At 42.7% G+C, this 13,087-nt stretch overlaps 1 protein-coding gene across 1 annotated transcript in view; it reads left to right on the top strand.

The window, feature by feature from the left end:
• The window catches only part of LOC135573707 (cadherin-23-like), a 199,728-nt gene that overhangs the window by 113,505 nt on the left and 73,136 nt on the right, over nucleotides 1-13,087 (top strand). The window contains exons 5-6 of the mRNA XM_065023313.1: nucleotides 5,492-5,686; nucleotides 5,904-6,032. Coding sequence (XP_064879385.1) covers nucleotides 5,492-5,686; nucleotides 5,904-6,032 — 324 coding nt within the window. The remainder of the gene's footprint in view (nucleotides 1-5,491; nucleotides 5,687-5,903; nucleotides 6,033-13,087) is intronic.

Here is a 13,087-nt window from a genome sequence, read left to right on the forward strand (position 1 = left end):
TATGCTAACAGCTTCAGCTGAAATGCATCCAAAATGACTTCTGGTCCAGCACTCTTGCGCATCAAAACTTCCAATTTGCATATTATATGTTGACTAAACTGGTCAAACTATGTGCAAAATCGAGCTTTATGATGTTTTTAGCATGTAAAACAAAGATCAGCGCGAACAGACAAACCGGCTTCAAATGCCTGATCATGGAAAAGAACGTACTCCAAATCGGCCGCGCGCAATAGAGTGCATGTTTTTCAGAGGGACACGAGCAATTTCGCCCGCCAAACGTCTAGCGCTGGTGGGATTCTCACAATGAACGTGCCATTTGAAAGCAGGCATCGCGCTGAAGAGATAGAGACTGTTCCTGGATCGGTAGCTGCCTGGGAAGGGTGGGGGCGATGACATCAAAGTTGACCCAACTTTTCTCTTCACAAGAGAGAGTTTGGGAGAAAGGCTGCCCTGAGAGTTCTGCTTTACATACAGACATAATTTAAACGGTTTTAGAAACTTTAGAGTGTTTTCTATTCAATAATAATTTTTATATGCATATATTAGCAATTTTGGGAAAAAATATTTTCAGTTTACTATGGGCACGCACTTTCTCCAAAGGGGGCAGTATTCAGCCCGTGCTCTAAGAGGCTCTTCTGTCCTCCACTCTTTACGAACTTGTTATCAGTATGAAAGACACCTGTCCACAACCTCAAACAGTCACACTCCAGCCCCACTTGTGTTCCATAGGCTCGGATCCGTACTGTGCAGCTGTTGCAAGAGGGCATTTTTCATTGGCTGTCCACTGGCTTCAAAAACAATGATTGACAGGCAGCTTAAACTTCTTGAATTCCACCATTATTGGATTCAAATACACATTTAGATTTGTGAACAGCCATCCACAACAACCACAATCTGTAATTTGTATTTTATATTTAACTAGGCAAGTCAGTTAAGAACAAATTCTTATTTACAATGACGGCCTACCCTGGCCAAACCCTAACCCGGACGACAATGGGCCAATTTTGTGCCGCCCTATGGGACTCCCAATCATGGCTGGTTGTGATACAGCCTGGAATTGAACCAGGGTCTGTAGTGATGCCTCTAGCATTGAGATGCAGTGCCTTAGACCTCTGTGCCACTCGGGAGGCGCAAATAGCTAAATCAGAAAGCAGCAGTATGAATCACATCAATGCGCTATGTAGATATCAATAATAAGTTATATGCGTATCGCTACATTTATTCAAGTTGGATAATCGTTGGATGCCGACAGCAGTCGCACCATTGGAAGACATAGCTTGGACTGTAGCCTAAAAAAGCCTATTCCTGCTCCTATCCTGCGATTCTTCAAACACATTTGGTGTGTCATCATAGTGGTCTCTGACTTGTGGTCAGACTCACTCAGGTGGAACAGACTTAAACTTACACCTTTTTTCAATGCTGATTTGAACGTAATTGAGAAAACAGAGAAGTGTCAAATACGTTTTTTTTTCGCAAACATCCTTTCTGAATTTAAAAGTAATCCTCGAAGTAATCATCTATTTTTTCAAAAGTATCTGTAATCTGATCACAATATTTTTGCTGGTAATGTAACGGATTACAGTAAACATTTTTTTGTAATCCCTTACATGTAATCCGTTACTCCCCAACCCTGACGTTACATACTGTTCAAACACTTTGCGGGTCAAGGGTGGTTGAACCTAGTTTTCTTGCTGGCAGAGACCACTTTGTAGCCCATTGTTCCTCCGGTGATGTGTGTTTGCTGTTGACAAAACTAGCACAGATAGAACAATGAGCCAGATATTTCACAGGATGTATAAATATGAAGCATCCGGTTGGCGTTTCCACTCACTACCAAATATGGTGTTGAGAAGAAGCCCAGTGGCCGGCAGTGGGAGAAGATGGAGCGAGATGAATTTGGCTGAAATTCTGCAAATTTTCTCATCGATGAAACATTTGATCTCCATACATTTTTTTGTTTCCTAAACTATAATCTGTAAGAAACATAGTGGCCTGCATTTTGTGGACTTTGCCCTTTGCTAAAGTTTTAAAAGTGGTGTTGTTTAGGAGTGCAATGGCAAATTCAGTTATTGCAAACGGGCACTTTATAGAGTAGCCGTTCCCTAACGGAAATATGCAAATAAATGTAGAACACTCCAATAGGATCTCACGAGCTCGTGCTTGGCTGTGCCCACCTCCTTGCTTGTTCTGCCCACTATGATTGATTTGCTCCCACTGGAGACAACAGGCAATGGTCTATCTTGGGTTAGTTATGAACATCTTTGGTATAAGCATGCCCACCTTTGCAACGTAATACCTGCCCTTGACCTTATGCCTGCCCGTATGTGAAGGTCAAGTAAATTACGTGATAAAAGAGGTGAAAAAGAGGCTTGAGGCAGTCTATGTTGCTATCTGACTAGTTATAAAATCTGTTGATGTGTAAAGGGATCTGTAAGATATGACGATTTGTTGTTGTATTTTCTTTGTGAAGGTGTTTTATGATTCTCCTTGTATGGAGGGTGGCTTTACTAAATCACATGATTGATACCCTGCGGATTCGATGCCCGATGATACCCCCCCCCCCCACTACGACCATTCTTATTTTCTTTATTTCTCTCTCTCTCCCTTTCTCTCTCTCTCCCTTTCTCTCTCTCTCCCTTTCTCTCTCTCTCTCTCTCTCTCTCTCTCTCTCTCTCTCTCTCCATATATCTCTCTCTCCATCCCTCTCTCTGGGTGGCAGGCACCTTAATCCAGGGAGACAGACCTGCTGATGCATGCCTGTCTTTCTGCAAGAAGACAGGAGGGAGGGATGTAGGAGTAAGAGAGAGAGCGAAAGAGAGAGAGCGATGTTGTAGGTGTAGGAAAAAGAGAGAAAATCTAAGAGACATGGAGGGTAAGAGTGATAGGCAGTATGATGTCAGGGGATGTAGACATGGGGAGCTAGTCAGCTTATATTACCTGTGCTATGCTGTTGTGTTCCCTGGGCAATGGCCCTTGGCCTCCCAGCATATCCCTGTAGTACGACTGATAGGGGCTGAGGAGCACTCACACACACCACACACCCTCTCCTTTGTTCCGTGAGAGGTGCAGCAGACAGACTGTTGCAGCAGACCACACTTTCCTGCCAGTGTCACTTTACATTTGCCCCCCCCCCCCCCCACACAAACACACACACACACGGTTACTCTCTACCGCTCCTGGCCAGGTGTGTGCTCGCACGTATCTACGCGTGTATTTGTGGCTTTCTTTGTTTCTATTGTGTTTGGGAGTTTGGATATATTTGCAAAAAATGGCTCTCAAGGTAATAGCGGCCGTTTTATGGGCTCCTGACCAATTGTGCTATTTTGGGTATTCTTTTTGTGCAGATCTGAACTTTTTTTGTACATAAATTTTCCGTCATGATTTCCTATGATGGAAAAGAGTTTCTGGACATCATAACAGATATCACTAACCTCGATTTGTACGAAGATTTCTACTTCAATGAGTCGGAGGCGAAAGACATATTTCTTATCCCGGACCAGGCCCAAATCCCCTAAGAAGGAGACGGCTCTATATAGGCTGGCGTGCGGCATGCCTGACGAGAATACATTGGAGAGTGGATAAATCGCCTCTACACTCTGTTCTATTGGCGAATGTGCAATCACTGCAGAATAAACTGGATGAGCTCCTTTCGAGACTATCCTATCAATGTGATCTAAAGAACGGACATAGTAAATATATATCTAGCTGTTTTTTCTATACATCGGCAGGACAGACCGGTGGCATCAGGGAAACTCAGGGGAGGGATTTGTGTGCCTTTTTGTTAACTACAGCTGGTGTGCGTGTCACGCCCTGACAGAGATCCTTTTTGTCTTTATTTTGGTTTGGTCAGGGCGTGAGTTGGGGTGGGCATTTATGTTTTGTGCTCTATGTTTTCTATTTCTGTGTGTTTGACCAGGTGTGGTTCTCAATCAGAGGCAGCTGTCCATCGTTGTATCCGATTGAGAACTATACTTAGGTAGCCTTTTCCCACCTGTGTTTTGTGGGTAGTTATTTTCTGTTTTGTGTGTCGGCACCAGACAGAACTGTTTCGTTTGTTCAGCTTTGTTATTTTTTGTTCTAGTGTTCAGTTTTATTAAAAATCATGAACATGTACGACGCTGCACCTTGGTCCTCTTCTTCAAACAGCCGTTTCAGTGCAATCTTTAATATTAAGGAAGTCAAGGTTCTACTCGCCTGAGTTAGAATACCTCATGATAAGCTGTAGAGCATAATATTTACCAAGAGAGTAAATAGTATGGACAATGATAAAGCCTACAGGGAGGAGGTCAGAGACCGGGCCTCAACGTCAGCAAGACAAAGGAGCTGATCATGGACTATAGGAAATGGAGGGCCGAGGACAACCCCATCCACATCGATGAGGCTGTGGTGGAGCAGGTTGAGAGCTTCCTCAGTATCCACACACAACAATGCAGTCATGAAGAGGACACGACATTGCCTCTTCTCCCTCAGATTCATCATGGGCCCTCAGATCTTCAAAAAGTTATACAGCTGCGCCATTGAAAGCATCTTGACTGGCTGCATCACCGCTTGGCATGGCAACTGCTTGGCATCTGACTTCAATTTGCTACAGAGGGTAGTGCATTCAGCCCAGTACATCGCTGTGGCCTAGCTCCTTGCCATCCAGGACCTCTATACCAGACGGTGTCAGAGGAAAACATTGTCAAAGTCTCCAGAAACCCAAGTTATAGACTGACCATCTCCTTTGCATCGACAAGGGAGCTCCCCCCTCTCAACCCCTAATGAATGGGAAAGATTGGCAATATCTAATTTATGGTGCTGATCTCTCCCATCATTTGGAATTGAGGAAATGAGTCTTGGGTCTACACAATTAATTGTGTGAGACATGGACTCATCTTGACATTAGATCACTGTTGAGCTTTAAAACATGATAATTTTGGTGCTCCCCAGTGGTGCAGCGGTCTAAGATATTACATCTCAGTGCTTGAGGCATCACTACAGACACCCTGGTTCGATTCCAGGCTGTATCACAACTGGACATTATTGGGAGTCCCATAGGGTGGCCCAGCGTCGTCTGGGTTTGGACGGTGTAGGCCGTCATACTAAATACGAATTTGTTCTTAACTGACTTGCCTAGTTAAATAAATGTTAAATAACATAGATTGTATTTATCATACTGGGCTCTGTTATTTTCTAAGACACTTCTGTGTAGTTCTAAAATGTGAGGAATCAGTTGTTGTGAATGGTAATCATATTTCATTATTTCCCCAGTTACTACTTTGCTTAATTCCCATTGGTCAGATCTTGTTAATTAGTTGAGAAGAAAAAGGACATAGTTGAGTTGATGCTTGGCTGCAAATGCGGCCAATTAATCATTAAATCTGCAGAACAGTAATCTGTCTCAATTCAGTGTTTCTACATAGAGTCATCCATCTATCTTTTGAAAATCCCTTCATACTACAGAACTATGACTTTATGCCAATCTGTGTGCCTGTCTCTCCCTGGGTTCCAGAACACTCCAGTGGGCACCTCAGTGTACCAGGTAAATGCCACAGACCCAGACCAAGGCACAGGGGGAAGTGTGCTCTTCTCCTTCCAGCCCCCTTCTCCCTTTTTCTCCATCGATGGAGCCCGTGGTACGGTCACTGTCACCAGGGCCCTGGACTACGAGACCACCTCGGCCTACCAGCTCACTGTCAATGCCACGGTGAGGGAACACAAAGTACAGATAAGCTTACACACACAGTTTTTTTTTAAATAAAGTAACAAGGCAGGATAGTGTTCAGTAGGCCACAGTGTAGCATAATGTTTTAAAAATGAAAAGGAACAAGTCCAGGTAATCCCTCCCTGTTTCAGTCTGTTTTCTTCCAAATGAACATGACCAAGGTGTGACCATGCTTGTGTTTTTCTGCTCTCTCCATCAGGACCAGGATAAGAAGCGGCCTCTATCCAGTCTGTCTAACTTGGCAATCACCATCACTGATGTCCAGGACATGGACCCCATCTTCACCAACCTGCCCTACAGCACCAACATAGAGGAGGACGCCCCACTGGTCAGTAATACTACTCCTCTCATCCCCCCCCTTTCTCTATTTCTCCATCTCCTCCGCCACCTTTTCTCCTTACCTGCCCTAAGGCACCAACACAGAGGACTCCTCCATGCCGGTCAGTGACACTCTGTCTCATCTCCCCCTGTCTCTGAACACCATCCAGTTTTGATTTCTAGTTGCCATATATTTTTCAACAGGGCTGTGATGTTTCACAAAAGTTTTTGAAACTTTCTATTCTCATAGTTTCTTCAGATTGTAAATTAAAGATTTTTTGCTATGAGTATTATGTTATTGATTGATTGACTATGACATTTCAGATTACACAGCAGTGCTATTTGCAGAGTTAACTCCAGGTAAATGTAACAATTCTTCAGCCATTCCTGCAACCAAAAACAAGCTACATAGGGACAGTATCAAAATAAATAACCTAAGGATTCTGTCTCTGAGTTTTGAATCCAGCGTCATCTTGTTTATCAGTTCCTAAACCATGTGCCTTGAAAATCAGCTATTTGCAATCTGTATGGCACATCTGTCAATTTTTTTGGTCCTTAAATGAAACTGGTATACTTTTTTATTTATTACAATTTTCTTTAACCAATTGTGGTCTTTAATGCAGGGGTGACAGACAAGTTCCTCACTTTCTCCCCCTTCCTTTTTCCTCTTCCATTTTTGGTTGTAATTTTAGACAGAGCAGACATTTCCATATATTTTTGTTAGCTGCATGTGTGACATAACACCACCAGTCCGATTTATGATATAATTTAAAAGATTATACTGTTAAACATTTTTATCCAAAAATAATTAGTATATTTGATAATAATTAGTATAAATAATTAACATAATTAGTATATATCAATGACTATATTTGAGTTTAACCATAATATTTGTTGTAATATGTGTACTGTCATTTCTGGTGGATTAAATTGTAATTGCAACCAACTTTCTATGGCTTGTTTTAAAAATAGCGATTTTTTTTCAGAGAATTTATTTCATTTTTCAATAACCAAAAGTGAAAGGTTGTAATCTGAATAAAGGGAAAAAGGCCATTCTTGAACACTGGCTGAGCCAATCTTACTAATCTGATAGAGAACCAGTTCCTATTTTGGTATAGCTTTGTATGACTTTAGTGAGAGGTCTAATGCTTGAATATTTAATCATTTCTGCCCTCCGAATTCATATTTATTACATAAATAGGCCAGTTTAATTTTGTCTGGCTTGCCATTCCAAATAAAATTGAATATTTTTTGCTCATATCAATTAAAAACAAGTTGTTAGGTGTAGGCAAGACCATAAGCAAGTCGGTAAACTGGGATATGACTTAAGAGTTAATCAGGGTGATTTTTCCACAAATAGACAGGTATTTCCTTTCCATGGTAGCAATATCTTATCTATTTTTTTGCTAACTTTCTATTAAAATGTACTAGTGAAATAATTTATTTATTTCGGGATATGAGTACCGAGTATGTCCACTTCACTGCCAGACAATTTTATTGGTAAACTACACAATCATTTTTTTAATGCACCAACACCTTATCATGCTTTTTTGTAATCCAGAGGTTAGAAAATGTATCTAGATCCTCTATATCACATATGTCAGAGTCAAGGCCCGCGGGCCACATCCGGCCCGCAAGAAGGTTTTTTACGGCCCCTGGGATGATCTTGATTTATTATTAGAACCGGCCCGCAGCAAGCCGGCAGCCCGCAGATCTTTTACACGCACCAATACTACATTTCCCACAATGCAAAGGTGACGCACCGAGCAGTAGGCTGCTTCATTTCAATATTTATTGGCACAGCAGTCGTCAGCATCACAGTAAAATTAACTTTCAGATACCCATCAAAAATGGCAAAACGGAAGGTGGATACTGAGAACCGGGGGTTTCAAACAAGGTGGGAGTCGGAGTATATGTTCACGAAGGTAGCTGGAAAACCTGTGTGTCTTCTGTGTGGAGAAAGTGTGGCGGTACTGAAAGAGTATAATCTGAGACGACATTATGAAACGAAACACGCGGACAAAAACAAGAATATGGACATGGAACAAAGGCTACAAAAGGCAGAGGAATTAAAACGAGGCCTCAAATCTCGACAGGCTCTGTTCAAAAAAGCCAAATCACAAGGCCAGGCTGCTGTCAAGGCCAGTTTTATTTTGGCAGAAGAGATCGCTAAATCAGCCCGGCCATTTACGGAGGGGGATTTCATCAAAAACTGCATGATTAAAGTTTGTGACGAAGTTTGCCCAGAAAAAGGCAACTCTTTTTAAATGTGAGTCTGAGCAGAAACACCATTGCCGAGAGAGTAGACCAGTTGTCCATCAATCTAAAAGAGCAGCTTGTGAAAAAGGGAAAAGATTTTATTGCATATTCCTTGGCTGTGGATGAGAGCACCGACATTTCTGACATTGCCCAGTTGTCAATTTTCATTCCAACCTAAAGCGTGACAGAGGAGTTTTTGGCTTTACGTCCTATGCATGGCACAACTTATGAAGAGGTGTCAAGATGTGTAAATGAGATGGAGCTGCCTTGGGAAAAACTCGTGGGTTTGACAACCGACGGAGCACCTGCGATGTGTGGACACAGGAGCGGACTGGTGGCGAAGATACGGGAAAAGATGCAAGAGGAAAACGTGACAGGTGAGCTGACAGCTTATCATTGTATCATACACCAGGAAGCGTTGTGCGGTAAAGCCTTGAAAATGGAGCATGTAATGAGCATCATCACGCGCACAGTTAACTTTATCAGAGCCAAAGGTTTGAATCACCGCCAGTTCAAGGCATTTCTGACGGAGTTAGAAACGGAGCATGGTGATTTGCCTTATCACACAGAGGTGCGATGGCTAAGCCAGGGAAAGGTGCTTCAAAGATGTTTCGAGCGTGAGGAGATTTGTCTGTTCTTGGACAGCAAAGGGAAAGACACAACACAACTCCGAGACGAAATGTTTCTGTGTGAAATGGCTTTTCTTGTGACATTACGAGTCATCTGAATGCAATAAACTTGCAGCTGCAGGGTCGGGATCGTGTCATCTCTGATATGTACAGTACAGTGAAGGCATTTAAAACCAAACTGACTCTGTGGGAGACGCAGATGCGGAAAGAAAATTTGAGCCACTTTCCCAGCTGCCAGACCATGAAAGAGAAACCAGTGCGTTCCCGAGCACACAGTTGGCTGATAAAATAGGTATGCTTGCCGCTGACTTTCGACGCCGATTTGCTGACTTTGAAGCACAAAAAGCAGGTTGGAACTGCTTAACCCATTTGCTGTTGACGTGGAAAGCTCACCACCAAACCTCCAAATGGAGTTGATTGACCTCAATGCAATGATGCACTGAGGGCAAAATATTGGGTGCTGCGGAGTTCACCCGTTTCCTCCCAACAATGCCCTAGCTGGCATCCAGGCTGCTCAAACGTTGTCTATGTTTGGCAGCACATACCTGTGTGAACAACTGTTTTCTTTGATGAACCTGAACAAAACATCACACAGAAATGTACTGCTGAACACCTCCTCAATTCTGAGGATTTCTTCAGCTCAGAGCCTTACCCGAACATTGATGAACTTGTGGAAAAGATGGGACACCACCAAGTATCACCCTCAACCTCAAACAAGTGAACATTACTGTGCAATCACATATTTAGAGTTTTTACTCAGTTCAAGTTTAAAAGTTAAAATTTAATATTTGTTTTCACTGCATGTTACTTCTCCTTAAACAAAGTGTTGTTTTTGATTAATAGATTTTGCACTTTATTTTTTTGTATTTCAATCCAATTATATTTTAAAATATTTCAGTTGAGTGGATGATAGAAAATTGCTATTATTGTTTTTTCTTTGAAGTAAATTTAGCCCACTTTTGCTAAAATAGAAAATATAGTCTACTGATGGTGCCTTGAATACCGGTTTCTTTCATTTAATGTTCATGTTATGGGGATATTTATATAAAGGAAATTTGTCTTTTGTGTCTGTTGAAAATTAAAGATTACTGACAGAGCCATAAGAAAATATTGCTTTATTTATCTGATCATATTGTAATATATTTGTTAGGTTTTCAGTAGGTTCAATTAGGTTCACTAGACTATATGCGTCATTTAAAAAATTTTCAATGAACATTCGAACAGTCCGGCCCTCGTCTTGTAGCTGATTTTTTTATTTGGCCCTCCGTCCATTTGACTTTGACACCCCTGCTCTATATGATCCAAATTGCAGATTTAAATGAGAACATGTATGATCAGCATACAATGACACATTTGTTTTGACGCCCTGGATTTCTAGCCCCTTGATATTATTGTTGGATCTGATTTTAATAGCTAACATTCCGATGGCCATAATACACAGATACAGTGCTTTCAGAAAGTTTTCAGACCCCTTGACCTTTTCCTCATTTTGTTATGTTACAGCTTTATTCTAAAATTGATTAAATAGTACCCCATTATCTACACACAATACAGCATAATGACAAAGAGGAAACAGGTTTTTACAGATTTTTGCAGTTTTTTTAAATGATTTCATTGGAGTCTACCTGTGGTAAATTCAATTGATTGGACATGATTTGGAAAGGCACACACATGTCCATCATTCTTAAATAGAAGAAGTTTGGGAAAACCAAGACTCTTCCTAGGACTGGTTGCTCTGCCAAACTGAGCAATCGGGGGAGAAGGCCTTAGTCAGGGAGGTGAACCTGATGGTCACTCTGACAGAGCTCCAGAGTTCCTTTGTTCCTTTCTGCAGCACTCCACCAATCAGGCTTTTATGGTAGAGTGGCCAGATGGAAGCCACTCCTCTGTAAAAAGCACATGACATCTCGCTTGGAGTTTTCCAAAAGGGACTTAAAGGACTCTCAGACCATGAAAAACAAGATTCTCTGGTCTGATAAAACCAAGAGTGAACTATTTGGCCTTAATGCCAAGTGTCAAGTCTGGAGGAAAACTGGCACCATCCCTACGGTGAAGCATGTGGTGGAAACATCATGTTTTTCAGCGGTAGGGACTGGGAGAATAGTCAGGATAGAGGGAAAGATGAACAGAGCAAAGTGCAGAGATCCTCGATGAAAACTTGCTCCAGAGCGCTCAGGACCTCAGACTGGGGCGAAGGTTCACTTCCAACAGGGCAACGACTCTATGCACACAACCAAGACAGCGCAGGAATGGCTTCGGGACAAGTCTGAATGTCCTTGAGTGGCCCAGCCAGAGGCCGGTCTTGAACCCGATCTAACATCTCTGGAGAAACCTGAAAATAGCTGTGCAGCGATGCTCCCTGTCCAACCTGAGAGAACCTTGAGAGGATCTGCAGAGAAGACTGGGAGAAACTCCCCAAATATAGGTGAGCCAAGCTTAAGTGTCATACCCACGAAGACTGCCCACATGTGCCTAATTGGTTTATTAATACATTTTCAAGTTCAAAACTGTGCACTCTCCTCAAACAATAGCATGGTATCCGTTTATTGTAATAGCTACCGCAAATTGGACAGTGCAGTTAGATTAAGATTTTTTCTTGTAACTTAAAAACCTCATGCTAATCGCATTAGCCTACGTTAGCTCAACCATCCTGTGGACGGGACACCGATCCTGTTAAAGTACTTTGCTTCCTCTGTAAAAATATTGTTTGGTGAATCATTTTTGGAAGCATTTGTATGTTGAAGATACAAACATTTTAAAATGAATTTTTCCTAATATTACATACAGTTTGCTTCATTTTTATAATATATTACCCTTGATCTTTCTTGAATAAGTTATTTTTGTTTTTCCTCTAACTTATTCTGTGACTCTTTGGTACAGTTTTTATTGCTACCTATCTATACTGTTATTCCCTCTATTTCATTTGTTAATATGAACTCTTTTGACCTAAATTGCTTTTGTTTGAAGATGAGTTTTGAATTGTTGGCCTCTAAAAGCACATTTAAAAGTGTCCCCTTTACTTAACCATCTCCTCTGCCTCTCTTTTCCCTCTTATCATCAGTGAGATTGTTAGCAGGAGACTGAGGTTAGACTCTGAGTCAATTTGGGAGACCAATCTCTCTTTCTCTCACTCTCTCGCTCTCTTTATTTTCTCCCTCCCTCCCTCCCTCCCTCCCTCCCTCCCTCCCTCCCTCCCTCCCTCCCTCCCTCCGGTCCCCACAGATGCATTAGGTAAGGGGTGAACGCAATTGCAGCGTTAGATTTACATTGTGCTTCCTCCATTGTGAGGCCTCTATCAAAGGTCATCCAGGCCAGGATTTATCTCTGAGACCCACAGGAGATCCGAGACACAAATTTACTCACCGTGTCACCACCCCATATGCCCAGACTGCCGGGCTAGAAGGGGAGGGGCAGTGCGTGTCTCCTCTCTCATTCCATCTCTCTGTCCCCTCGGTTACAGTACTCCCTCTCACTCCCCTCCTGTGTGTGTGTGTATCCATCTTGACTGTGCTCATGATGCTTAGAGTTTCACTAAATGGGGTCTGTTTTCTGGTTCATGTTAATGGTTGTTCACTAGAACATGACATTTCTCACTGCCTCCCTCTTTTCCCTCTCTAACTGCACTACCCAGTCCTTCTCTCTTACTCGATCCCTCTCCCTCCCTCTCCTTCACTACCTTCCTCCCTCTGTACCTTCTCTAAGTGCTCTCCCCTGTACCTCTCTCTTCCTCATCTCCCTCTTTGTCCTTTCTCTGTCTCCCTCCCTCCTATGTTCCCTCACCCCCTCATTCTGTCCCCCTCTTCCCCTCTCTGTCCCTCTCTCGTTCCCTCCCTCACACTTTCTATCTCATGCCCTCTCTTATTCCCTCCCTCACTCTGTCTACTCCCTTACTCCCCTCTCTCTGTCCCCCCGCTAGCTGAACTATCCCGTCTCTCTTTCTCTTACCCTCTCTTACTCCCCCACTCTGTTCCCTCCCTCTCGCCCTATCTTTTACTCACTCCCTCACTCGCCCTTCTTCCCATCTCCCTCGCTCCCTTTCTCTGTCCCCTTCCCAGCTGTGCTGCTTTGGTCCCCTCTCTCTTTCTCCCCTCTTTCTCCATCTGTTCTCTCTGTCCCATCTCTCTGTACGCTCCCTGAATTCCTCCCTCTCTCGGTCCCCTCTTGTTCTCTCTGTCCC

Source organism: Oncorhynchus nerka, linkage group LG10 (genome assembly GCF_034236695.1).
Source record: "Oncorhynchus nerka isolate Pitt River linkage group LG10, Oner_Uvic_2.0, whole genome shotgun sequence".
NCBI lineage: Eukaryota > Metazoa > Chordata > Actinopteri > Salmoniformes > Salmonidae > Oncorhynchus > Oncorhynchus nerka.